Raw genomic sequence first — 27,735 nt, 5'->3', positions numbered from 1 at the left:
AGCAGGGAATGGGAATAATATAGGAATAATTTCTTACTTTGGTACAGGGTAGTTCCACAGTCTGGTGGACAAACGGGCAGTGCTTGTTGCATTGGACAGACCGTAAATGGATTTTTTTTTCTTTCCTCCTTCTGATCAAGCTGTAAAACACAGCTGTCCTTGTTTACTGCAGACTTTTCTTTTGTGATATATGTAACATAGGATGCTGAATTTTTGTTCCCATCACCAAAAAGACTAGCAATGTGGTCACTGGATGATTAAAACATCATTTGATGGAAACAGGTGTATAGCTGGCATTGAACATTACCATTTCAATGTAATAGTAATGTAAATGTCTATTGTAAATGTCTAATGTAATGTCAATGTAAAGTGGTCAGATAATAGAAGTAGTGACCCCCTTTCATAAATGCCACCTCCAGGACTCAGACTACCTCAGCATGTTTTCTAAAAATAACCTCCTTGAAGTATGAAGGATGACTCTTCACAGCTGCCTTCTGTTGTCTAGGTTGACACAGTAGTTGATGAGAGTTATTCTATTCCATTGGTTCAGTAGATGGACTTTGTTTACACTTGAGCTCAGGTGGCCTGAGTCAAGTCTTAGGGTGCCATCACATTCCCTTGGGTTTTGTCTTTGGTTCATTTTTTTATACTGCACAAGTAAGATTTTGCATATGGTACAGATGAACAAGAGTGCTCTGCTGGTAAGAATTTCCTAGTACCTAATTATCAGAGTGAGTTACAGTAACTCACCTCTGTCTTTTTAAGACCAAGTTCTGTGTTTAAAAAATAAGGTTATGGGGGGTTCAAAGGCTTTGGAAAGATGGGTGAGAAGATTTTGAGGGTGCTATTTAAATTGCCTCCATTCTGCAATTTCTAGGCAAAAGATCAGCCTCCTGCATGTCACATGGGAAACAGCATCCAGTCTTATCTGGTACTGAAACAGATAATATTCAGGCAGTGATACCAGAAATGAAGATTTTCCTTTATTGCTGTCCACATGGTTGACACTCTAAAAGTAAACTTTAAACTTCAGTGTGTAATTTAGGGCTTCTGTTTGACATTTCATTTCTGTGTGTGACCCTCTCCACTGAAGATTATAGATTATTTACCTGTGAGGTGTTACAGCAGGCAGCTTTTCAGATTCCATGCTGGGAATTCTTTCAGTAGCCCTTAAGCCTGTGAACAATGTGATGATCCGTGCATTAATACAAATGTGATTAAGTATCTTTTCTCAGCTTTGTTTGCTTTGTTCTACTGATGCCTACAAGTTACATAATGAGTAGCATGTACAGGGTCTGCATTAAAGGCAGTTTCGCATTGTAGCAGAATTTATGGCAAATTTATTTTCCTTTTAGCAAAACTTCAGTGGGGAAAAAATTTGCACTGTTGATTTATTTTGAATGAACTCACAGAAGTCTTACTAAGTGTGCCATGTGGAAAGCTCCTTGAAGTGCTGAGGGTTAATACTCTCTGCTCTTAATTTCAAATTCCAGATAAATATGGTTTCAGCTTTGATCTTATCTGGACTAATTCTTTGTCACTGTACTAATTAATTCAGCGTGCTGCAGAAAAGATGCTAATTTGGGCATCAAAGAAATAAACGGGTGGGGGGAGGTTGTGTTTAATCAGAGTTCTTAAAAGATAAGTTTTATTCCCATTAGACTGGCTCTGGAAGTTCAGTCATTTTAGTCTAGCTCCAGCAGTCTGATACAGTAAATAAAAAATAAATTTAAAAATACAAAAATGGCACTTGTTTGCTTAATTTTATGTACAGGAGCATAATAAGGTGGATTTTTTTGTATTTGCAACTTCTGCATAACTTCCCTCTTCCTGCTGATCATAATAATTTTAACTCTGATCACAGTATTAGCATAATGTGGATATCTCTGAAAATAATCTGAAGATAGCTAAATATGAGGATTCTCACATTCATAAAGTTCAGCTGCATTTGTGAAACACAAATAATAATTGTAGAATAGCACACCTGGACAATTTGTTCCATGCTTCCACTGATGTAATAAATCAGAGTTTAGGTCCTTTTTTCCCTTTGCAGGGGAGCTGGTTTTGGTTGCCTAAGCTGCCCTGTTGTTTGCCATGGAAAGCTTCTTCTTTTGCTGGCCTCCCCTTGTTGCTGCCCTGGGAGTGAGCCCTATTAGTGGGAGAACAGGGAGGCAGCAGCCCAGCTGCAAAAGTCTTTCCTGCAAGCAAGCCTCTCCAAATCAAACTAGAAGTCCTTTTTGTCCTCTTTATTTTCCAGTTCCCTTTCCAATTTACCCAGCAGTATTGGTGTTGTACGGAGCACTGTCCCGGAATTGGAGGCACTCCCCACCCCGGAGCAGGGAGCATCAGGGGCTGGAATAACCCTCTCCTGTGTTCATCATCTTATTGGCACCTTCCTTTCACCCTACTAAAGCAGGGAGGTTGGGTCAAAACCTGTTCCTGGGCAAGGCTTTGTCATGAGGAGGTTTTGCTGTAATGTGTGTTGGACACTGGGAGGGGCATCTCCATGTTGCTGGGGCTAAATCCTCCACAGAGGGAATGGGATCCACTCTCTGGGAGCAAGGGGCTGGCAGAGGACCAGGCAAGGAGATGCTTAACCCCTCCTGTCCACAGCCCCCCAGCACTCAGCTGCCCTTTTTCCATGTTTTACCAAAACAGGTTCTTTCCTTTCTGTAGTTTTTTTAGTTGTTGCAAAGCTCTTGATCCCAATGGTGTAATGCTCAATGGCACATTTCTGCCCAGTAAGTAAACATTTAGTAACAAACCTTTTAGGTATTTAGAGAGCCACTAAAAATGTGAAAGATGTATTTCATTAATGCTGCTATTAACATAAATGTGAAATTAGCCTGGCCTGTAATCACCATCAAGTCTGATTCACTAAGGATCTTTACAGCAATGTTTAATACTCTGTAAAAGTGTATGTATGAAAGCAATTAATCAAAGCACAGCGCTGCTTCTAGAGTATTTCTTCTACCGTAAAAGCTGAGTGATAAAATAACTTAAAACACACCGCAGTAGTGGCAGTTAATAAGCTTTTTATAGTCCCTGTGTGGACCTGAAAATCATACCTTATTAGTATCTTTATCTTTCTTTCTCACTTATTCATTCTTACTCACATTTAAATTTAATTTTAAGAGTTAATTCTAGCATTTCATAAGGGACCTGCTTTAATAATCTCAGCATTTTTCCCCATTTTGCTGTGAAATGACTTAGAGTCAGAGCTTTTGTTATAGGTACTTTACAAATCACTCTGGTTTTTTACAAATCATTTCTGGAGATGTCAAGATTTTCTGACAGTGTTAGGATTTGTGCCTTGCTTGACTGTGTCGTAGGCTCTTCTGAATTATTTTCCCACAGATGTTTGTACTTCCATTATGTACCTTGTTAGCTGTGGTGGAACCTCCTGATCTCGGGCAACTGCATTAGCTAAGAAATCCAAATTGCTGAATTTAGTCAGCAAGCAGCTTTCAAGGTTCCACCCACCAGATGTTTCTGCTGCTTAGAAGTCTGAGTCTATAGACCTGCCTGCTTTTTAATCCTTGAAGCAAATATCAACACATTTGAGATCTGGCTCCACACGGAAACGAAGTGTTGCCATGACCACAGCTTTAGGTCTTGCATGCAAGACATTTATCCCAAGTAATAACAGAGCAGGTTCTGTAGTAGGTTTGTTTTCATTTTTATCCCTTAGAATCCTTGGAAAGAAGCATACATATGCTTTAATGCTATAGCAAATAGAATGGCAATAAATACTGCAAGACAACATACATTTGGTATTCAGAGACTTTATTTCCTTAATGTTTCTGAGGGGAATGATTTCAGTTGTTTGCAGGGCACCCTTTGAAAATAATAGGAATCGGATAATGCTTCACTCTTGCACAGCATATTTTCAGCAGCGGCATATGGGCTTTTCCCAAAAGCACGAAGCGCTCAAATATCTGTTCACATAAAGAAAAACCCTTTATGTTTTTATTTACAGGAGAGCTGTGCTCTGAGTAGTTGGAATATTAACTTTCCCAACTGAAAAGTATACTAAGGTAAACAGGGCTGTAACATCTTTAACTGTGCTTCCCAGGCATTTACAGTGAATAATCAAAGAACTGGGGCATTCACTCAACTTGGGAAGGCATGGATTTATTTCCTTACTGTCATTGCAATGACCAGTGGCTTCATTTGACATAAATTGATTATAGATGGCTATAGAATGAGAAAATAGAGCTGATCCATTTGTTTTCAGCTCTTCTAGTTATATTTCTCCATTTGTTATAAAAGCTTTTCAGAGTAATGAATCCATCAGATATTAAGTTGAAGCAAATTTCACTGTGCACAGTATAGCAAAACAGACATTTTAAAAATTTGTGTACCATACAATTTTTCAGTAATGTTTTTGTTCTGCTGACAATAGTATTAATATGGAAGGCAGATTTTACCACAGTCCAATTATTCATTGCGTGGAGAATTGGCATTTTCAAATCCTAAAGCCATTCAGTTTCTATAGAATTTTAATATGGACTTGATTAATTCCATAGTATAATTTGACAATAGATTTTATCCTGTTCTTGTTGAAGTCAGTGGAGGCTCTCATATTGATAATATGATCAAACCTAATCTGATCATGCAGCAAGTACTCTTACTACCTCTTTTTTTTGTTGTTCCAATAAGCAGCAGAGACTATTAAACCTCACAAACCCATGCAAAATTACAATGGCTGGAAGTTAATTTTATCATCAGAAGCCTATGGCAATTAGAACACTTCAGTGAGCAGACCATAACTTTTAGGACAGGGTGTATAAATTCAGGCAGAGATAATCCTGGGTTCTTTGGGGTTTAATGCTGTCTGTGTATATTTCTTTTCTTAATGCTGTTAAATGTTGTGGTGCTTTTATTTTCTAATATTTGTGCAAGATTTTTGTTGAGCTGAAAAACATAATAAGAGAACAGAATGAAAAATAGTAATAATAAGATAATGGATGTTTAGCAATGGGCAGAACAGGCCAAAAAAAAAGCTACATCTGAATATTTCCCTAGCCTTAAGCTACATGCTGCATACTTAGCATAACAAGTCAAAATTTTAAGCCCAAACAAATCTATCTGAAGCAAAAAATTGCAAAGAAATAGTCATGGAATCATATCATGGTTTGGGTGGAAGTGATATTAAAGATCACCAGTTCCACCTTGCCATGGGCAGGGACACTTTCCACTGTCCCAGGTTACTCAAAGCCCCATCCAACCTGGCCTTGAACACCTCCAGCAACTCCAGTTTCCCTGGGCAACCTGTTCCAGTGCCTCACCATGCTCAGTGAGCAATTTCTTCCTAATATCTAATTTAAACCTACCCCTTTTCACTTTAAAGCCATTCCCCTGTGTCCTATCGCTCCTTGCCCTTGGGAAAAGTCCCTGTCCATCTCTTCTGTAGCCCCCCTTTAGGTACTGGAAGGTGCAATAAGATCTCTCCTTATTGAACTTTCTCTTCTCCAGGCTGAACAACCCCATCTCTCTCAGCCTTTCTTGATAGGAGAGGTGCTTCAGCCCTCTGACCATCTTTGTGGCTTCCTCTGGACTCACTCCAACAACTCTACATCCTTTTGTATGTTGGAGGCCCCCGGAGCTGGATGCAGCACTCAGGATGGGGTCCCATGAAAGTGGGGTGTAAGGGCAAAATCACCTCCCTCAGCCTGCTGGCCACACTGCCTTCAATGCAGCACAACAACAAAAGTTGTTTTCGTCAAGACCAACTCATTATTCCCAGTTTATAATTACACTGAAACTTGCCAAATTTATGGCAGGAGCAATTCTACCAGCAAACAGCACTGTTTTTGTAAGGTTTGTCATGTTGGCAGTTCTTGCAATCAAAATTGTCACTTTATTTTATTTAAAATGTATTTCTCCAGTAAGCAAGAAATAATATCTAGACTTGAAAGGACGTGTGTTAAAGACTTGGGTTTTTTACATTTCTCCTGAGTATGCAACATATCCAACTTCAACTCCCTGCAGCAATACAAAATGCCCAAGAATAATGTTTTCAAAATCAATACATGCTACAGTTGAATATGAAACTCCACAAACCTATAATTGAAACTGTGAGAGAAAAGCAGGCAGCCTGAATATAAACAAAGTACCAGAGCTGGATTATGACCAAGATGCAAGTGTTAATATGGCCTCCTGAGAAAACTGCAGTGAGACATTCCCAGCATGAGCAAGTGTCAGAAAGCAGGGGTGTTTCAGGAGCAGCCTGCTGGTGCTCATACCCAGGTGATTTCTTGTTTGGCTGCCCAGCATCTCTGTAGAGAGTAATATATGCCGAGTTTCATTTGGCTTTTCTTTTTCACCTGGGTAATTTCATACCTGTGCACCCACCTTACTTTGTTTCTCCTCACGCTATGTACAACCTCTGTCTCTCTTGTGTTTCCTGACTGCTGCCTTCACTGCCACCACCACCTTCTCATGGGGTGTGTGACTCCAGTCTCTTGGAACTGCTGGAACTCAGAAAGAAGCAGTGAAATGTCTGCTGCTCTACACTCAGGAAAAGCGTGGAAAGTATATTCTGTATTTCTGGAAGTGCTGAAATGAGTAGGGACTATGAAAAAAGATCTGAAGATTGTTTGTAGACAAGGTGTGTGTTTTGAGCAAAGCATCCCTCAAAGAATGCAAGACACCATCTATCTCTACAGCAGCACATAGGAAAAAAGAGAAAACCATGGAGGCTCTCTGCTCCCCAGCACAGTCCATGACAGAGGCACTATAAAGCATCTCATGTTACTACCTGTAGTATTTGCCCTTTTGATTAGTACCACATGCTATGTGTCTGTCTCTCACATCCATCATTCCCTTTCTAACCAAGTTCTTATTGTCTGGAAAACTTGCTGCAGAGTTCCCAGTCACTTCATTTGACTACAAGCTCAGAATTATTAATTAAATTCACAAAAAACTTGGATCATTATCTTACAAGCCTGACTATTTGCAAAATTTCTGCTTTTGTCTGTGGAGAAGCATAAAGTCATTGATTTACAGCTTAAGTATAGTCACAGTAGTTCAGCTGTTCCACTTGAGGCAGTTTGGGCTGACATGAAAAATAAAAAGGGTATAAGAAAGATCACAGGGGCAATGCTGCAGACTTTCACAGAAGAGTTTGAGATTTTGAGTCAGAGTAATTAGTTTGTGATATTTATAAATATTGTATATTTAATCTAGTAATTACTTTTCTTTACATTGTTGTCATGCATATAAGGACACATTAATTTGCACTGGAAGATACAGATTGATCATTTACTTGTGAAACTGAGAATTTTAAATTTGTGCAGAGGAGGGGAGGTTTTTAAACTTTTTATTTGGTCCATAATTCATGAGCATATTTGACCCCAGTATTCTGTCTAACTCCACCAGAAATTAAATGCAGCTCCCCAGTTCAGCCACCTTTTGTAGGCTGGGTAAAGCAGACTTGGTATGCATATTTGTACAGTGTATAAAACAACAGTGCAAGCCCCAAACCCACTGGGGACTCTGGAGGACTTTCACAGCATAAATATTGCATGATGATATATTACTAGGCAGAAAGAAAACCCCAGAAGTTTAAAAAAGAGCTCTTATGAACTGTCTAGATTTGTACTCTTAGAACAAAGCAAGATTTTATTCTTTCTGATTGCATCCTCATTTAAACAAAGAACAAATGCTAAAATTGGGGCGTCATGAATAAGAGACAGTAGTTACTGGTAAGCGCAAAATGGTGGCCCAGTCTGGGTGCTGACACCACAGCCACTGCAGATGACTTTCAGAGAGCTGTCATGTGGCAAGAGGAGCCTTCAGCCACTTTAAAATGTGCCATGGAATATTTCAGCTCTGCAATGCCCTGCACTTCAGGTTTGACAGGGCTTTTCAACTCAGTTTCAAGCTATAGCTTCCAAAAGTACAGGGTCCAAATCAATTTGTAACCAGTCCTTCCTCTTGCGTATGGCCCAGGTAATACTCATACCATATCTTCCAATGTGGGAAATTTATGAGTCACTAAGATAAAAACTCAGTGTTTTGATTGCCTAAAATTTCTGTGGTTTATGATAGATAAGTACTGTTTTTTCTTCTGTAATTATTTCCTCATGACTCCTTCTTTGATATCTTTAACAGATTTGGAAAGAAGAAAGAAGATAAAAGTGGTAAAGCAGATCAGAAGGGGACTCCAAAGCAAGGCATGCTTAAAGAGGAGGAGCTGGAAAAAATGAAAGATGAGCGTGAAAGGTGAGTAAATGGCAGGAGCATCTTTGTTCATCAAGTGAGAAATCTCAGAGCAAGGGATTTCCTGAAGGAACAGCCAGCCAGCCTGTCCCAGACAATGCCCACTGCAGTCAGCTCCAGGCAAACCAGAGCATTGGGCTGCTCCTGGCCAAGTCAGAGCTGCTGTGTGACAGGAGCTTGTTGTTCTGCAGTTTCTGTGAACTTCACTGTTGCATTCAAATCCCAGCTTCTGCTTTAGCTGGTGAAAATCAGTTCCTTCAAATCCTGTTTCACCTCTGCCCATTCCCAAGCCAGCTGACTTAGTAATTTTCTCCTTAGCTTCTCTACAGCAAGAACCTCCTCCCTTCTCTCCTGACAATTTCTGCCATTGTTTTCTAGCACTTCAGACCTCTTTGGCTTCAGCTGGCTGTGCCATCAGATAGTAGTTTTTGTACTTTGGTGTGTTCTTTTCTGCACAGTGTTGGTTGATAAGCCACATGTTGCAGAAATACATATGCAACAAATGTTGAATATGCTGAGGAAACAGCTGGAAGAAAGCAGGTTCAGATGGTTCAAATCAGTCTGCAGAGGCAGGAGTCTGGCAGCAGTGGGGTGGCAGGCAAGAGGGGCAAGGCAAGAATCTGTGTGAGTGCCTGCCAGGTGTTGTTATATTTCTGAGGTAAGACCTGGGAGTCTGTCCTGTTCATAAAATACACTTTTCTATGCCTGGTCTTAGTGAATTCCTTATCTTTCCAGATTAAGAGATTTTACAGTTTTCTGCTATTCCCCATGTCTACTCTTCAGCTACCGGAAACAGTTTGTCAGTGTCAGCAAGGTTCAGAAATCTCCTCTTTCCCTTTCTCCAACGCATCCAGAAGTACCTCATATGCTGAAAAAGGTCTTTGTTTCCCTCTGATGGCTGCTATCAGAAAAGTTGAAGAGCCCATAGTTTCTGGCTCTCAAGAAGTATCTGCAGATGTTGTAAAACTTTACAAGTTGTAGTAATACATTTTGTCAGTGCAACCAGAAAACTTGTCAGAGGTGTCTCTCCTTTACTGAAATGTCCTGCTTCTGGGGGAGAGAATGGAAGCATTCCATTCAATGGTTCCTTTTGTGCAGTGTTTCCACATGGGTCAGCCTTTGTGGTACTGCTTAGTGTCCAGGGAAAAGACACCCTGCTTTCATTTGAGTCATGCAGTGCATGGTCAGCCCTATACGTGGTAACTAATGGATTTGATTGGGGAAGAAAGTCCTTCCAAACCCTTGAAGTCTGCTGCTAATTTTTACTACTTTAAAAGCTAGCAAGGTATCTAGTTACTACAGCACTGCTACTGGATATGCTTAGCCAGTGCTTAAGTATTTAGTTCATCTAAGTTAAGTAGTGTCAGGAGAAACTTTGTACCATTTGTTTTAAAATTTCTGTGCCATGTCCTTGATTTTTGCCAGATTGATGAGTGCCTTTATATTAAACTGCTGACTCCCAATTTGGATACTGGCAATTTGAGAGGTATGTGTCCTTCATTTTAAAGAAGCCAGTGTCTTTTATTAGGATCCTGGCAAGCTAAGAAGCATGTATCCCATCTGTTAAAGGGCCAGTGTCATTTACTAAAATGTTGGCAGGCTGGAAGGAATGAACCCTTCTGTCTAGAGGTCTAACATTCCAATTGGACACAAGATAATTGTTCCTAATATTTCTTTAGAGTTGTGTGCTTTTTTTTAATTACAGTCACTGATTGACAGTAACTTGGTACGGCTGCATTAGAAACTGGCAGCTGAATGTCTTCATCATCCTGGTTCCTCTAGTAATGATTTCAGTTTTGACCTGGAAGAGTTTGTGACTGAAATGGAGAACAGCAGGTGTGTTGAGAAGTGGATGAACCAAGATGATATTTTTAACTCACTTATTTGGTTCTTCTTCTGTAAGGCACAAGAATAGGAATATCACACTTTTGTATTAGTTAGTATATCTTATATCTCTGAGGGATTCAAATTTAAAAATTTTTAAAAGCCCAGAAAAATAGCGAAGAAAATTGCCCTATGTTATCCTCAAAGGTATGCAACATGTGCCATAAAAACAACCAATTTCCTTCAACTTTCTAAATGAAGTAAGATCATGGCTGTGTGTTTGTCCACATTAGACTGCCTACAGGCTTACTACTGAACCTTTCTTGAGCTGGTCATAAAATAGAAGAGGCTCTATTTTAGTTAGAGAAAAATTACATAAAGAAGCTACTTCTCCTATATGGGTAAAAACTGTTTGGGAAATTGATTAAAATCACTAAGGAGGCATTACCTGACTTGAATGTAGATCAGTCCTTTTGCTTAGTTGTTGACTGTTCACCTAAAGATGATGCTCAATAAGACAGTAAAGACAAGTTTTATAGCTTCGTCCCAAGATTTAGTAATTCTATAATGTAATTCAAGTCCAAGATTTTAATGCACATATTGGCAAAGAAAACCTTGTGGCACATTCACACCATAGATCATCTGCTCCTATGACTTCACTAGCTGCAATCCTGCATATTTGATCTCATATTTATAAAACTGAAGATTAGTAGAACACATTCATATTTTCAGATATGTTCTTGTTGGTTGAGATGAGCATATGTTAAAATTATGGGGGATGTAATAGTAGAAAATACTAGAGAAATTCAGCAAGTTTTGTCCCCTGATACCTGTGATCAAATCTTATATTATCTTGAACAAGCTAAAATTGCTTTTCTAACATTTTGCCTTTCTAGAATAACAAAATGCACATCTAATTTTACTTTTCCAAGATTAGCTATATAACTAATTCTTGTTCAGATCCTCAGTTCAATTATTACAATCCTCAAGTCAGATTCTTTGTTTAAACACTTTTCTTAAATGCTGACTGCCTACCATACTAAAAGATACTATGATTTGTCATCTGACTGTTATTTTTTTTTCAGAGGCCATGTTGTCCATTTTGGACACTACTGGAAGAGGTTAGAGTAGTTGCTTTTTGGGCTGGGTGTGACAGGATTAATGATCAAGTGCTTTTCAGCATCTTAGCAGCTGTGGAACTCGCTTGGTTTTGGATATTGGTTTTGCATGCAATATATGCTTGGCAGCTCTCCAAAAAACAGAATACTGTTCCAAGATCTCAGCTGAGAAATATTTTTTGGTAGGAAGTGCATTTTCAGTTTACAGGTCTAGGCTGTGTCTCATAGTTTTGCAGTTTTTTGATTGGTATGGGATAGGCACAACAATATTTCACAAAATCCCAAGGATAGGCTTGCTGTACAGACTACAGCCTTCTTCCAGAAATTTTTGACAATCTTCAGACATGCAAAACTGTCAGATGTGTTCAGTGCACAGTGCTGTGCAGTACAAGCTCAGTGACTGGTTCTGATGGCAGACATCAGCTCTTGTGTAGGTGTGCTGCATGAGTGTAAGCCCATCATGCCTGGAACAGGTTGGATTTCCTGCTTGCACAGAGAAGGAATTGAACAGTGCATGTGCAACAAGTCTGGCACATCCAGAATGTGTTAGAGCTAGTGGGCGTATGCAGACAGTATTCAGTGCTCATTCTGTAATGCAGATGATTCCCAAAAGGACAGGATTTGCTTGCACTTTGGTCCTCAGCATAAATTTGCCTGGCAACTCTTTTTATGGGCTGCCAAGTTTCAGATTTGAACCTCAGAAAGTGAAAATAAATTTACTGTTTTGCTAGCCTAGTAATTTCTATTGCACATTGTCCCAGTCTCAATTTTCAGAACAACTCTCAGTGCTGCCATGTAGCTGCAGTTCTCTGAAGCAGCCCCACATCCTGCACTGAAACGCTGATATCTTTTTTTTTTTTTTTTACTGCTTGTATTCCCTAGCAATCCCCAGCAAGATGAAGGTCTCATTGTGTTCATTGCTGTTAGGGAAGCTTGGGCCTGACTCCAAGCACTTACAGTTGAGGTGGAAGAGAGAAAATCTGACAGGAAAAAAAAAGTGTCCTCTGGGTGGGAATGTGACATGCAGGCAGTGCAACTGCTTGTCCAGGTTCCTGAAAAGTCCCTGTCAAGCTAAGAATTGATTCCAGACCTCAGCCCCAGGCTTCCTTTCTTTTCAAAGCCAATACTTTATTATACATCTACTACCTCTGCAAGCTTCAAGTAGCGAACAGGAACTTTGGATGTTAGGCATTCCTTCTTTAGTAATAGCCTTATCTGTGTCAAATTGAATATGAATTCAGCACCTCCTTTAAATTATTTTCTTCTCCCCCTACCTCCTTTAGTTTTCATAATGCCAAGGTGATGCAATGTCAGGGAATTTTGAGTGGGGAAAAGGCAGAAGCCTCATGATAGTTAAGGAGTATTGACTTAACTGGGGGTACAGTTCTTTGAGGCGACGGTTTGTCCTTCCTGACACAAGTCACATGCTTCATTGGACTGAGGCCTTATTTTAAATAACTCATTGTTTTGTTCATGCTTCAAAGAGTTTGGCTGAAATAAAGCATGTGCTCCAAAGGTCGAGAATCTGCCCATAAAAGGAAGAAACAAATGCTATATCTGAGGGTTATTTTGATCAAGCTGACTCAAATCTGTATTTTTAGTGTGTTCAGTGTAAATTACTCAGAATTTATCATTTTAACGATAGGATGTTTGCTACGTTATTAAATACTGGAAGAGGCCTTGTCTTTTCCTTCCCTCAAAAAAGATTTCATCCCTTCCTCTATTTCTTTCCCACTCATTTAGGGTTCTTTTCATTTTCTAACATTTGAAAGTCATTGTAAAATGAACTGGATAAATATATTAGATGCATGAGTTTTACACATCATAATTTGTTTGCCTTTTAAATGCAAATAAAGTGACTATCAATTGAAAGAAAAATATTTTTTCCTGTTTCTTTAGTATTATTTTACTGTGATTTTCCTACTGAGACCTAAATTTCTCTTCCAACAGAATTGAACGCTTACTTGACATTAGAATAAAATTTGCAAAATGAAGCACCTTGTTGAAAATTGGAGGATTTTTTAAAGTAGCATGAGAGTTAGTTAATGAGGAGGCACTCCTTGTGTAAAATAATCCTCTGCATATTTTTGTTGGAGTAGTTTTGTTAAAACAGTCTTGGTTTTGTAGTCCTCATTGGAGTTAATTGAGGAAAATTTTTTAGTAGTATTGAGGTTTGAGTCGAGTGTTAGAGAAGCAGAAGGAATATCTGGCCCCTGCTTTCTCAGTGTATGAACTGAATGCTTAAGTTATACTGTATCTCAAACAGGGGTAAAACTAAATGGTTTCAGTTTTTATGTTAAACACTGACTTTCCTTTACTTTTCAGAAACCTTCCAGCAACTGAAGAGCATTTCTCTTGTCTTATCAGCCCTGATGCTTGTTGCCTGTTCCCATAGTTAAAAAATCAATACATATGGTTCTGGTATTTGGCAAACAACGGTTTAATTTTGCAGCTGCAAGATCCCTGCATGAAGGGATGCCTCTTACAGAAATAAAAACATTTAGAGTCCACTTAGAGAGGAGAGAGTACTTGGGAGTGAAACTTCATTCCCTTTCTGTCAGCATTTGTTTTATTATATTTAATTACAAACAGTTTGTACGTTACTGGAAACGAAAATGAAAATAGATGGATATATGGCAGTATGGTAGAAAAGCCAAATTGCTTTGAATCAAAAGTTGAAATTCAGACTGTTGCAAAAGTCAAAGTAAGATTTTTTAAAATGCATAGTGCATCTTAGAGCACGTTCATACCACATGCACATTGTTGGCGACCCCATGTAGCTTTTGTTCCTGCGCATTCCACCTGCCAAGTCTAAAAGCATTATTATGGCTGTTTAAAGTCCATATTGATCTCTGATAAAATGTTCATAATTGCTATTCTCACCATTAAGCTCTGTGCTAAACCACATGTTTTTGGGACACCTGAGCTTGTGCATCATTATTTATTAAGGGTTAATCCAACATGGTATATCTGTTCATTGAGTATTCCTGACTTTACAGCACAGCTAGGTCCTGTGGTTTAGACAAAATAAAGTGTTGGATGTGATCCCAGTTTTAATACTCCCAATTTATTATAACCATTGAACCCTGATCAGATCACAGATTGGATTGGATCCCAGTTTTTTAAATGTCCCAATTTATTGCTGGCTTGCAACCCTGATAAGAATACATATTTGATTAAGGCTTCAGTTTTCAAAAATTCCAGTTAATTACTTTTAGATTCTTATTAGATCATAGCCGTATAGTATGGTATGTTGAAGTTATGAAAAAATTACTGGATGCTGTTTCACAGGTCAAGGTCATAGTTTCATTTTGTGCTGACAGTATGAAGTTATCAGATTTCTGTTTATTACTGTGGCAGCACTTGCACTGGACAGGAGGACAGATTAATCCCAACCCATTGATTCTGAATGATTCTCATTTTAGATCTGCTGCTGCTCTGCATACCAGAACATGTAATAAAAACCTACCATGGAACACTGGGAGATTGATGTTTGGTTCTGAGTAGCCGAGGTGGATGGGTCTCGCCTACTTCCACAGGTTTTGTTGTAACATTTAGAGCCAGACAGCAATTTCAGAGCTGCTTCATGTGGCTTTTTAACTGCTGGAGGTCATTTTTAAGACAGCCCTAGGTCTACAGTTGGTCCCAGATTGTGCAGGTTAAGAACATTAAAAACTGATGATAACAGAGTGGAACAAAGGAATTGGCCTTCTTTTTTAACACTGATGGAAATAGCACTTCCATATCATAGCTGTGTATCATAGCTGTGCTCTCAGAATCTAAACATGGAATTCTCATCCAAGCCATTAAGCATCCTTGTTTTGCTCGTCATTGAGGCACTGGTGTCATCTGGAGACACGTTTTCACAAGGTGTGCCACCTGTCCACCTAAGAGGTCAGAGCAGCTCAGGGGCAATGGCTTAAATGGGCCAATGCATGGTTCTCTTCTGTATATATCAGAGTTTATTACTTGGTGTTTGTTTTGGTTCTGTAAACCTGAAATGCGCAAGAAACTTACAGACCAAACTAATGAAGTGAAACAGGCCCAGGTACTGGCCAACCAGGCTAAATGAGTGTTTTCTAGGAGATGGACTGTCCTGGCCTAGGGACTTCTTTGATGCTGTACTGAATGTAGGTCAGCTCTTGCCCACTCTGGAATCAATAAGAATTACTTGGAAGCAGCATTTCATTCCTTGCCCTTCCATTTGTGATTTATGACAGTCTATCATAAATCGTTGGCATGCACTTTGAAGTAGTGCCACAGCACAGAATTCCTGTTCTCAGACTCCCTTAGCTACTACAGCATAAAAATGAGAATGCAACTCGTGAGGATAGACTGGCAGGAAATCTGTTTGCATGTGTAAATCTCCATAGTGATCTTAAACCAAGATACCTGGAAGTCTTAAAGCTTTGACTGCTCAGGCAAAGCTGAGTTTTGCTTTCAAATAAAGGAATGTTAATTAGAAGCAACCTGTGAATCCCAGACTGACTAACAGATAGAGGCTGTTCCTGTTCTTCTACTGAGAAATTCTTTTCAATGGGTTCTAGGTTCAGTGTCATGTGTAGTATAAGGAAATGTGCATGGAGTATCATATCACATGAAGCTAGGCTTGTTGCTTCCACTGCTAGGATTTCATTCACATGAAGGCATAATGTTTATGCAGTTGCAGAGATGGTTGTGTGAACTCATGAGGTGTCACTAGGAAGTGGAGCTGCAAGTACCTGCTTAGGAGATGTCCCAGGAATACCCCCTTACTGACAGAGGTGGCCCTGGGGACTCAGCAGGTGCCAGTTTTCCTGGGTCTGTCCTGAGTTGTGTTACAGGATGTGGTTGTGAATGTTGGGTTTTCATGAGGTGTCTGATCACTGTTGTGCCTTCCCATGGTCAAGACAATGTCTGTGGTATTTTTCTTAAAACAGTGTTACCAATCCTCAGTAGTTTTGATTGATACCTGCTACAGCAATTGCTGGAGCCAAGACTGTCACTGGCAGCAATTCAGTTCACAGGTGGATGTCTCTGTCTCCCCATAGCTTTTCTGCAGGTGTACTGTGGTTGCTTTATACTTGTTCTCTGTTTATCTGATGAACTTCTCTGAAACTGTTTGTTTGATGTGTCAGTTGGAGAGGTTGGAGGGATGATTATGTGGCTTTGACTGGCTGGTATTATGTGCCTTCCTGACATTAAGTTCTCAGTATCCAAAGCATATGCAGAATTAAGTCTTCTTTTCCAAGAGTATTGTTATTTTAATTCTCTTTTCCTGACTGTTTGTTCCAGAGTGAGTTAAATGTTGACAAAAGGGACTCAGGTATGATATGCACAGCACTTTATATATCTTCTTAACACCAAAGTGCAAACGACAGCAGCCCAAGACTTCCTTTAAATCACCACTGGGAGCTGGGCCTTGCAACTGCAGCTAAGGGGTGCAAAGTCTCTGCAGACTCAAGGCCATTTTGCAGGGAGGAGCTCTTAAAGGTGTCACAACATCTCAGGTGAAAGATGTCAAAGTAATTCTGACAAACCTGGAATGTTTCCCCTTCTTAATTCCCATTGTCACAAAACAAGGAACATCCTATTGGTTCTGTGCAGCCAGCCTTGTTTTCAGAAGGAGATTGAGCAGGATAACCTTCAGAGAGTTCCTTACAATCTAAATTTTACTGATATTGTCACTTCAAGATGATAACTCCAGGGTAGTTGTGAGTAAAGAAAATTATATAATGCAGTAAACTATAGACTATAAAATACTTGGTTTTTCTGATGGTTGGCTTTCTTAATCTGCTGCATTTCATACCCACTGTACAACTTATGTGAACAGGCAGAAAAGCTTTCTCTGATTTAACAGCAAGGGTAAAAATCATGTTCTCATTGAAGTTCATAGGACAGGAGAAAACACTGACCTCATTAGAGCCAGGATTTTCTTTAGAGGGCAGGATCCTGTGTAAGCTGGTAATCACTCCTTGTCACCTCTGAAATAAATGGAAGAACATTAAGACCTCAGTCTTGTCTAGCTAAAGCTCCCGTTCCTCATTTTGTGGTAGGAAAGGGCTATGCTTCATCTTCAGTTTCTCATAATCTTAAATTTTAAGATCGGCATTGCTCTATCTCCTCCTTAGGTTTTTCTGTTCCCTCTTTCTTTTCTTACAACACTCCAAAGGCAGCTTCTTTGGTCAGTTCAGTATTTTACAGGCACGGGATAGTTTTCTGGAACAGGCAACATTTTATGGATTGGTGGGCTTTTGTCTTTGGGGCATTTAATGATGCTACAAGAGCTGTATCTTGTTACCCTGCATCTCTAACTCCCTTGAATTTGTGGCTTGTCTTTCTTTATTTCTGAGACTGTTTCTATTCTTATTTACAATTACAGATACTAATTATGGGGGAGATGTTCAAATCCAGCACAATAGAATGAGCTGGAATGAAGAAAGATTTGCATAGCTTATAGGGAGGATGTTTCTGACAAATATGGCTCCAGTAGAATACCCTGAAAGATAATATTAAATTAAATATTTGATTCTTTGTGAGGCCATATCAGATGTCCTCGATTTGCTGGCAAGAGGTGTTTTTTTTAATTTTTTTTTAAACTGTGAGGCTCACCTGCCTCTTGAGTTTTGTTAGGTGATGTTGTTTGAAAAAATAAAACCGAGTGTTCTCCTGATAAAAGAGGCAGGTTTGAATAGAATTGTTAATGTCATTATAGGCCATGCCTGTCTGTAAAACAATTATGAAATTTTAAAAAATTAAAAGCACTGTACTGAAATTATCTCCTCTGATACTCAACTGAATATACCCATTCCCATCAGTGATTATGGCATATGAATGTCTGAAGAAAAGATGTATTCATTTCACTATTATGTAAATGAATGAAAAAACAATATTTTAGTTACCAAAATATATTTTGCTAGCAGTTAAAAAGGAATTAAAACATTAAACCCAGTGGAAATCTAAGTGACCTCCTGCAGAAATAGGCTGTGTGTCCCTAGACAGCCCGTTACTCAATATATGTATGAATTAGGTAAATGAGACACAAAAGCAGATACTAAATCAGATGTAAATTGAGTAATCATTAGAGTATGTAGATCTCAGAGAGAGTCACATGAGTGGAGAAAAAAGCCATAAAGTCGTTTTTATTCTGCTGTTCTCAAGGAACAACTGAGTAGAATGTTTAGCATCTCAGTCATCTCAGAGTACTTCAAGGATTCGGTCCTCTTAAGTTTAGGTATACTTTAAAGTGGTGGTATGCACACTCAATTCGCTACTTTTATTCTGCTCCTCTTATTGCAAATGGAATAGAAATTATCCTAAAGACCTGTGGCCCATTTTCTGTTACATGTTTTGTCTCTGCTTTTATTCTTTCTTCTCCCCCAGGGACATCTTTCATTGACTTCAACAGCATCTTGCTCATTCATGCTCCTCATGCTTCCACAAAGACTGGTACTTTTACACCACCTTATCAGAAATTTTGCTGTTTTCTTCTGAAGTATAAATGAAGTCCCTTTGTTTATACATTATTTTGGTTAGCAAATACTTTTTGGGTCCTGTGTTTGACTGCTTAGATATGCATCTTAGTGCTCAAAACATGTCATTCTTTGTGCTCTGCTCAGTACTAAATACATGGTCAGTGCATGGTAAATTAAAAAAAAAAAAAAGTTACATCACTTTTACTCTTTCACTGGAAAGTCAGAAGAAACAGGGTTTTCTCAGAGCTCATGGGGAGTGCCATGGAGGAGGAGTTCAAACACCTCCGAAACTGTGCTTTTTGTTGTGGGCTTGTTTTGGTTATCCCTACATTCAGCTGTTGTGACGTGAAATGCGGCCTTGCAGGTCTCCAAGTAAGCAAGCTTGCCACGTGCAGGTTTTTCACTCTGCTCAGACCTGGTGGCTGTCAGTGCCACTGAGTTGCTTCTGGTGTCTCCTGTTGGGCAGCTGGCACGCTGTGTCCAGCCTGGTAGACAGGAGTCAGGAGGACAGGAGTGTCCGAGTCTCGAGCTGATGCACAGGGACCCTCATTAGCCCCTGCCTCAGTGTGCAAAGCTCATTTTGAGCTGGGGCTGCTGCTGGGCTCCCAGAAGTGCAGGCTGGGCTGCAGCTGGTGTCTTGCAGTTTATTTCCCAGTGAAGGCCATCTTTGGCTCCACAGCTTTTAATGACCCTGGCCCTCTTTGGGCTGCTGAATTGGTAACATTAAGTCCTGTATTTTAATTTTCACAGAGTCTTAGAAGCTTCAGCATTTTCTTGTTGCCCACTCACAACCCACCCACCCAGCTTACAACTGCTGGGCCAAGAGATGAGACGTCTCTCTTACAGCTTTTCATAGCCCCCACATTCCATTCCCAAAAGCATTTCTGGGTCTTCTCCAAAAGTCACTTCTGCTCAGCTCTTCTGGAGTTTTCTTGAGGTAGTTCACATCGTTTGCTGCAGCTGCTTCACTGTGTATTCTGCAGTCTTTTAATCCAGCTTTTGCCTGTCAGTGTCTCTGTCACCGATGTCAGGCTAAAGCGCTTTACATTGTGTTTGTCACAGGCGGTGAATACATATGTGGTCATTGACAGTAGCTCAGCAGAAACACAATAACTTGTTAAGCCACAGTAACTCAATCCTGTGTCTGAGCTGCAGCTGGAAGGAGCTGTTTGCGCTGTTAACCCTTTCCTGGCTGCTGCACTCTAGGTGTGTGCATCTTTTCATGTGTTACTAGATGAGAACTGACCATGTATGATTTGAGCAGTTATGTCAGATGGGAAGAGTATCTGAAGGATAAATGAGAGCATTCCTTGATTTATAGCTTTGGGGGTGTGCTACTGAACAGCACATGAGATATACAGAAGTTTTCAAAATACAGTGTCCCACTTCCAGAAGTACAGTATATATAGGGATTCTGTCTTCATTTCAATTCTACAAATACAACATGTTTTCAGAAAGTTGTCTTAACCTTCTATTAAGGTTATATATGTTTTTGTCAAACTGTATATTTTCTGAAATTATTTCACCTAGAATCAACTAGGTTGGAAAAGACCTTTGAGATCATGGAGTCCAACCTATTTGTTGTGGGGAATGACTAGAGTAGGATACATGTTTGAATGCTATTGAAAAAAAGATGGGTTACAAGAAAAAAAAGAAAGGGCATTTCCTGATATGGCACTGCTGTTGCCTGTCCTGGCTGCTTCTGTGCCGAGGCTCTGTTTTTACAGAAACACAGCTAAGGGGAGTTGGTGCCGTTCTGCAGGGGTTTAACTGCAGAGCACAGTGTTCAGGTGGTCATGAGATACAAAAGGAAATATGTTAATTTCCCTTTATTCTGTATGAGTTTTTCTTTTCCCTTTCCCTCATGAGGAAGTTTGTAGAAACTTTAGTGCCTCACTGAATTGTTGAGATGGTGATCTGTACCTCTCCTCAGCTCTTGTTTTACTGCCAGCATTGTAGTGCTGAGGGGCATTTTATCTTTCTGCACAAATTTACGCCAGTTGTTTAACCAGACCCATCCAGTGCTGCAAGTTGGGGGCTGTCTTGTAGTAACTGTTCAATGAGTTGTTTGCAGTTACAGTTGTGTTAATTTAAAAGTCTTGGATTTTTAGGTTGGTAGGTTGGTTTGGGGGGCAGGGGTTGGGATGGGGAATAAAGATTTTACTGTTTCAGATAGGGAGAATTTTAAAGGCAGATGGAGAAGTGGTGAATGACTAGAGGGGGATACAGAGAAATGACCTGCTTAGTAGAGTTGGCAGAGCATTAAAGAAGTTATGGAAGGAACAGCAATTTTTTTTCCCCCCTCACTAAAGAATTCCTGAGGACCTGCTGGTATGTGCTATGGATAAGATTGCTTTAAAACTGTGAAAACACGATGCCGAAATACAGTGTGGAAATTTAAAACTTCACAAAAATGTGAGAAATTTCACATGTGAGAAACATGTGAGAAGGCATAAAAGGACAGGTAACTACAAAGAAAGAAAAAACAGCAATCTGATAGTTTGTTTCCCTATTTTTGAATATTTGGATTGAAATGAAAAAGAGATCACTGAGCAAATTTTATAGATTTGTGCACAAGAGTAAAAAGAAAACAAGGAATATAATGCAGTTGTAATAGATGTATTGAAAGGATGAAACATTGATCATAAAGAATTTCACATAGCCAGGTATTGACTGGTCCATATAATATAGAATGGAAATAATTGTTTTTGAGAAAATTTGACTTATAATATTGGCAGCAATTGAAGATTGTGCTCAGAAGGAGAAGCTGAAGAAGCTAGGCTTATTCATGGGAACAAAAGAAAATTGTGGTGACCTAATTCCAGCTTTTGTTGTGCAGAATATACCAGTATTGATAGCAGGACAAATTACTCTTTCTATCAGACATGAAAGCAAGATTAGCGTGATGCTGCTGGCTGCACTACTCTTGCTTTCAAAGCAGTCTCAAATACCTGGGGGACCAGTGATGTACTGGTCCAGAGAACATGAAGGCTCATCATTTTCTGAGAAATTGCTGTGACTCATCTCGGCTCTGTGCTGTGCCTTCTGAACTGACATGTGATACAACCATTCCTTGAAATGTAGTGTGCTCCCATTTTTCTGCCTGTGTACTGTGTGTATGTGTACCCATGTGTGCCATAGGACTTGTATCTCATTCCTTATATTCCTGCACTGAATTCTGTGTTTAGGGGGTTTTGGTCTCTAATTGAGGATGAAACACTCCACAGTTTCCCGGGTTAAACAAAATGAGTGACCTCAGCTGCACTGCTAAGTCTCGCCCTCGAGGCCTTTCATCATCTTGGTTTCCCTCCTCTGGACATACTCCAACATTTTGATGTCCTTTTTATGCTGAGGCACCCGAAGCTCAACCAAAGCACATGCTACCCAAGGTGGGGCACACTGGATTTGAGTATCAGAGAGGAGAAAGCTCATCTGCTTCACTGAGGGAAGGCAGAATGAATAGGAGGCACCCATCCCCTTGACAATTGTATCATCTGTGAAAACTCCTCCTGCTGTAAAGTATGATTACATTTTAAGTGTTGAAAACCAGCATCACCCAGCACAGTTAATGGAGATGTGAAACAGGAAAGTATGAGTGGTACACATTGATGTACTCAACTACTTGTCTAGAAAGGCATGTTGTTCTCCTTAGAATTATTTGTGAACTTTTTTATCTACACATTATTTCCAAAGTATTAGCATTTGTTTTATGATACAAATCTAGTGAAACAAAATAAGTAGTATGAATCCCATTCTGCACTTAGTAGTTCCTGTCTGTCAGATGGAAGCTCCCAGTGTGCTCATCATTTTTCTAGGGAACATTTTTCTCCATGCCTTTTAAAGACTTTCTCCTGAACACCTTCAATTTTCAATATGCAGGGTTCTGAGGCCATTAAGCCTTACTTGGTTAACCAAGTCTGCCAGACCCTTTTCACTTTTACTCCTGTGGTACAAATTATTCTGTTCTTTCTACACTGCTGTTGCACTTACAGTTACAGTCAAAAGCAAATGTTGACTTCTGTCAGGCATTCCATCTCTGTATCTTTCTTCTGTTCCTTGTTTCTTCTTCCATGCTTCTCTATTTTCTGTAAATCCTGTTTATTACATACTGTGGTCAGCATTCTGCCAGATCCATCTCACTACACTTAATTACACTCTGTTGAAGAATAGCTGAGCAGTTAACAGAAGAGCTCACAGTCTTGCTGTATGTTTTTTTTTCTCCAGCAGGAATGTTGAATCATTGAATATCATCTTAACTTGAAATTTACCTGAATATGTTTTACTATTCTAAAGAGATTACACAATGGCTCTGATTAGCAGCAGCATTTTGTAATATCACTTAAGGCTTTTTCACAGTGGAATACTGCCAGTAACAGTTTTTAATTCACTTATATGTGAATTAAAAACCAATTCATTTCTGTCAAATTTCTGTTAATTTCTTTGCTGTTTTATTTTGTCCCTATCCACTATATAAGGCGTGATTTTCACATTTATTTACCCAAAATGCATTCTTTTAAAAATTAAATCTTCAGCAGATTAATTGTGGTACTTTGATTTGAGACAAATGTGCCATCTCTCCATTTATGTTCACATATAATCTACTTTTCACAAGTTAATCTATTTAGGAGAACCGTGGTGGGTCAAGTAACCAGGGTTCAGTAACAATTTTACTGGCTAATTTAGATAAAAAGTTCCAGGATTTGGTTAGGTCTGTGCACCTGCACTGTGGAACGTAGGTGTAGAATTAAACCTGTATTTGTTCATGCATCCACACTTGTGAAAAGCCTCACTATATTCAGCATTAATTTTTTTTTTCATCATAATGGTGACCAAGCTTGGTTACAAAGGTGATTTGCCAGAGATAAAGAACAAAATTCCTGCATGAACCACTCTGTTTTATCTGGCACCAGTTTCACAGTGTACTGAAAGCTCTAAATGGTTGGGTTCAGGGTTGGTGTTTCAGATTTCCATGATGGTTACTGTTGAAGCAGATCCCATTTTACATCTGTTCTTTGTTTTTCATTTTTAGGATTGGTGCAAAGCATCAGGAGTTAAGGCAAAAGCAACTGAGGGGCCTGAGTGATTTTTCTGCTGGTCCTGGAGGACCTGACATTGATGATGATGAGGTGGATCCAAACTATGCCAGAGTGAACCACTTCCGAGAGGCTTATTCCCCAGGAGGCATCTACAGACCCTCATCACCAGCCGTAGGAGAAACCTTTGTTTATCTGCGGGATTCTTCCTCAGCACCAATGGAGAGGGAGCACTTGGAAGGACTGTATGCAAAAATAAACAAGCAGCACTACCCACAGACTTCTGGTGACAGGTAATATTGCCACCTGGCATTACAAAAAATGTCATCTGGGTAGGGAGGGAGCCTGGGCCTCGGCAGGGGGGTCAGATACGGGACTGTTCTGATGGCCCAAACCCCTTAATTTACTGGCTAGAAAGCCATGAATTTCCTCTTACCAAAAGCAAGATTTGCTGCAGCAGTAACCCCAGAGCATCTGAGCAAGACAGCAGTCAAACAGAAATCATTAAAGAAAAGTCCATATTTCACAAACAGAATGAATGAACTGACTGCAGTCCAATTCCTGCACTGCTGAAAGAGTGTTTTTTCCTCTTTCAATCGCGAAAAGTTCTTACCCTGCAGCAAAAATAATCAGTTTTCAGATCTTTTTCAATCCTGTAGATCATCAAGTGTCTATTAGTAACAGGTTTTGTGTGATAGCATGATATATTGTATATGTTTATGGTTTAGATTTTCCCAGCTGCGTGATATTACACACTTTCAATTAGTTTGGGGAGAGGACTGAGAATCATGGCATTTTTATGCAGACTATGAAGTGTGGCTCCACAAGACTGATTGCCTTTCACAGCCTTTCCAATAACTAAATGGGAAGGGAAGAACAATTTTTAATCCTTACTGTCAAGCTTCCAGCATTAAAGAAAGCTGGTCAAGTTTTTTCCTGGGTTAAAGGGGAAACCAAAATTCCTTTGAGTTGATAAGTCCCCACCATTACAATGATTTTAAAACTGGTTGCTTCTGGAATTTGGGGCTAAAAGAACATGAGACTTCATTTGTGACATTAGTATATCAGTCTTGGCTTTTTCAAACCAAAGTACAGGTGTGCGGGCAAGTCTGTGTGAAAGGAAGAGAACAGAGGACAGACATGGGGGACTTCAGGAACTGTACATGCTGTGAGTTCATGTTACAATCTGTAGTGTCTCCCCATAGCCTCAATCCGTGCCATTTAATACCACACTCGTTAATTTTGGAGAAATATGTCATCACAGATATAGGAGTGTTTCCAGTTTGTGGCATCATAGTACTTTAAAAACATCTACTTAGTCATTGTTACAAATACTTATAAATATAATAAAACTTTATTTATTATTAAATAAAATAAAACTTTAAATATAATAAAACTTTATTTATTTATTATTAACTTTACTTCTGACGTAAATCTAAGTTCAGAGCAAGGAACGGGCCATGTATCTCTCTCTTTCTCACCAAAATACATGGTAAAATTCTTTTTGTATGGTAAAATTTTTTCCAAACATAATGACAGGGCTGGTTTTTTTCTTCCATCTCATTAACTCCTCCCCTACTATATAAAAAAGAGGTAGTGATCCCAGCTTTTTACCAGCTAGGGGGTTTCACTTTACTAGAAAAGTCTTGAGGCAGTTGTAACTGAAGTCAAACAGAAGCTGCGTGTAGTAAAGGGACCAGAAACTGAGTTTGTGCTGACTCAATAAACCAAGATGTGAGAATTCCCAGTGGAAGATGTCTAAATTCAGGTGTGTGTATCCTCCAAATATGAACATATACATGTGTAACTCGGCTAGACTAAGACATTGTTATAAAAGTTGCTTTGTAATTTCAGTTTTAACAGGATTTTATAACTTTACGTTTTAAATACATCATCAGTTTTGAAGTGAGACCTATAGATTGTCTTTCCTTGCAGAAAAAAGAAATGCCTTCTTCTAGTGGATTGTTTGTATTGTGGTTTTGACTACACTGAATGAACTCTTGACTTGCTATGGGGACAAGATTGAATTCCCAACCAAGTTTGGATTTGGTATTGGGATCCTGGATTTTAGTCTGGATTTAGCTGTAATTGCACAGCAACATGATACTCAGTTGGAAAAACGAAACCCAAAACATCAAGCAGGCAGGAAAAGTTACCTTATAGCTGAGCCCATGATCAGAAGTCACACTTGAGATGCTGTTCCATCTGTACTGAAAGACCAACAGTCCATAACTTTGCTTTGTTGAATTTCTCAGGCTTTGTAACCAGATTAAGAAAAAAATAGGAAATGTGAGATTCTTATTAGGCTGTCTTTGTTCTTTTTTTAAATCTTTCTTTTCTTTGTCTGAGAGACAAAATGGTGTTGTTATTCACCAGCAGAAATGTGCCAAACATGAATAATTCTATGTGAATTTATGCAGTGGGTCGTGAGGTCTCAGCCAACAGTTGTTGAATAAAGTGTCAACTTCAGGCAAGGAAATCTTTCTGTGCTAGAGGGAGAGTATTGAAAGGAGAAAGAGATGTGGAAAGAAAAATCCCTGGATAACACGTTAATTAAGAAAACAATCTGCTTCCAAGGGTCAAGTATGAAAACTACCTTGTGTGCCTCAGAATGATGGGAAAGGGTTATAATGGATGGTTGTAAGCCAAGCCACGGTTATTTTGTGTTTGTGGGGCTGAACATTTATCAACACATTGGTCACATAAACACTCATGCTTTGGTCTTGCTAGCACATGCATGCTTTCTCTCAGAGTTTTGTTATTAATTTTACTTCAGATAGATGCTTTTTTTCTCCCACATGTGACTCTCAAGTTGTAATATAGTGCATGGAGACTTGATCAGTGACTAAAGTAAATGGGGCTAGGAATAGAAGGAGGATTTGAACGCTGAGAGAATAGATTACTTCATTTCAGTCTGAGAGCTCCAGTTATGTATCATTATGATTGAGAATGAAAATGCATTGTTTGAAACAAGAAGTTAATTTTTATTTTATGTTATTTTTGCAGAATAATGTCTTAGCATAATTAATGCCTTTTAAAAATGGGAGGCCATTTGTAAAGTATGAAACTCAGTGGACAGAAAAGAGCTGTTCACATTTTGCACATGCTTTCCCTTTTCTCATCCAGGAATCTGTCGGGTATTCCTGGTTCATTCTTTGCTGTAGATTCACAGTTTAAGCTGAGAATGTCCCTCAGCGTGCAGGAAAGCAACAGGCTGCACATGTGTGGACTCTGTTGCTGTAATCAGGATGAAGTATGTTTGCTGCCTCCAACACTGCTCCTCAGGGCACACAGAGATCTGCTTCACATCGCTCTTTGTGCACTAATGTCCCATTTACCTCCACTTGCATCTGGCATCTCAGGGGCTTTTTGCTTTGGGTTTTTGGGGGCTTTACTTTGTGTCTTATTTACAACTGTTGTGTAATGTTCTTCTACACTGCTTCACAATTGTTGACTTTCATTCCAACGATGACTATATTCAGTGAAATAGAAGTAATTTTTTGTGTATATTTTGCTGAAAGCTTTGGAATTCTTAACTAAGAGAGGTGCTATATAAATGTAAATTTTCCTTATTAATGAATATAGTGAAAGCATTAGCATGATCAGTGTATTCTGTGAATGTTAAGTTAGAGTGGAAAAAAAATTAGCTGGCAAAATCACACATTTCTTTGTAAATCAAGCATTTTTCTGTTTATTTCTAATTAGCCACAATTTCTGTAATGCAAATGGCATCCCTAAGGATGGTGCAGCCTGCACAGCCACCTTGTGCAGCTGGGGAACTCACAGGGTCTTTGCCTGAGCCGCTTTGCATTTCCGAGCCTGCAGCAGAGGCTGAGTGATCTGTGGCCCATATGTTCCTGAAATGGGTGGTAAGTCACATCTCTGAGTTTAGTCATCAAGGCTGTGCCATGACAGTGCTAAGCTGCACTGTGGCAGAGCCTAGGTGTCAGACCAAAGCCAAAAGAGCAGATGCACAACACTATTATCACTTAAATGTCAGGCATGTCACACGGTGAAACCCTTTCTCGCATTTCGAATAAACAATTTCGTCTTTTTTCTTCCCGTGAAGATGGTGCTGTC

At 39.4% G+C, this 27,735-nt stretch overlaps 1 protein-coding gene across 4 annotated transcripts in view; it reads left to right on the top strand.

Moving 5' to 3' along the window:
* PARD3B (par-3 family cell polarity regulator beta) overlaps positions 1 to 27,735 on the top strand; it is a 394,022-nt gene that overhangs the window by 288,577 nt on the left and 77,710 nt on the right. For all 4 annotated transcript variants that reach the window (XM_074548315.1, XM_074548314.1, XM_074548313.1 and 1 more), the window contains 2 exons: positions 8,119 to 8,229; positions 23,652 to 23,948. In XM_074548315.1, the coding sequence (XP_074404416.1) occupies positions 8,119 to 8,229; positions 23,652 to 23,948 (408 nt within the window). The remainder of the gene's footprint in view (positions 1 to 8,118; positions 8,230 to 23,651; positions 23,949 to 27,735) is intronic.

This window comes from Zonotrichia albicollis, chromosome 10, assembly GCF_047830755.1.
Source record: "Zonotrichia albicollis isolate bZonAlb1 chromosome 10, bZonAlb1.hap1, whole genome shotgun sequence".
NCBI classification, from domain to species: Eukaryota; Metazoa; Chordata; class Aves; order Passeriformes; family Passerellidae; genus Zonotrichia; species Zonotrichia albicollis.
Note: the sequence above shows the minus strand (reverse complement) of the source record. Positions and strands in the feature narration are given on the sequence as shown.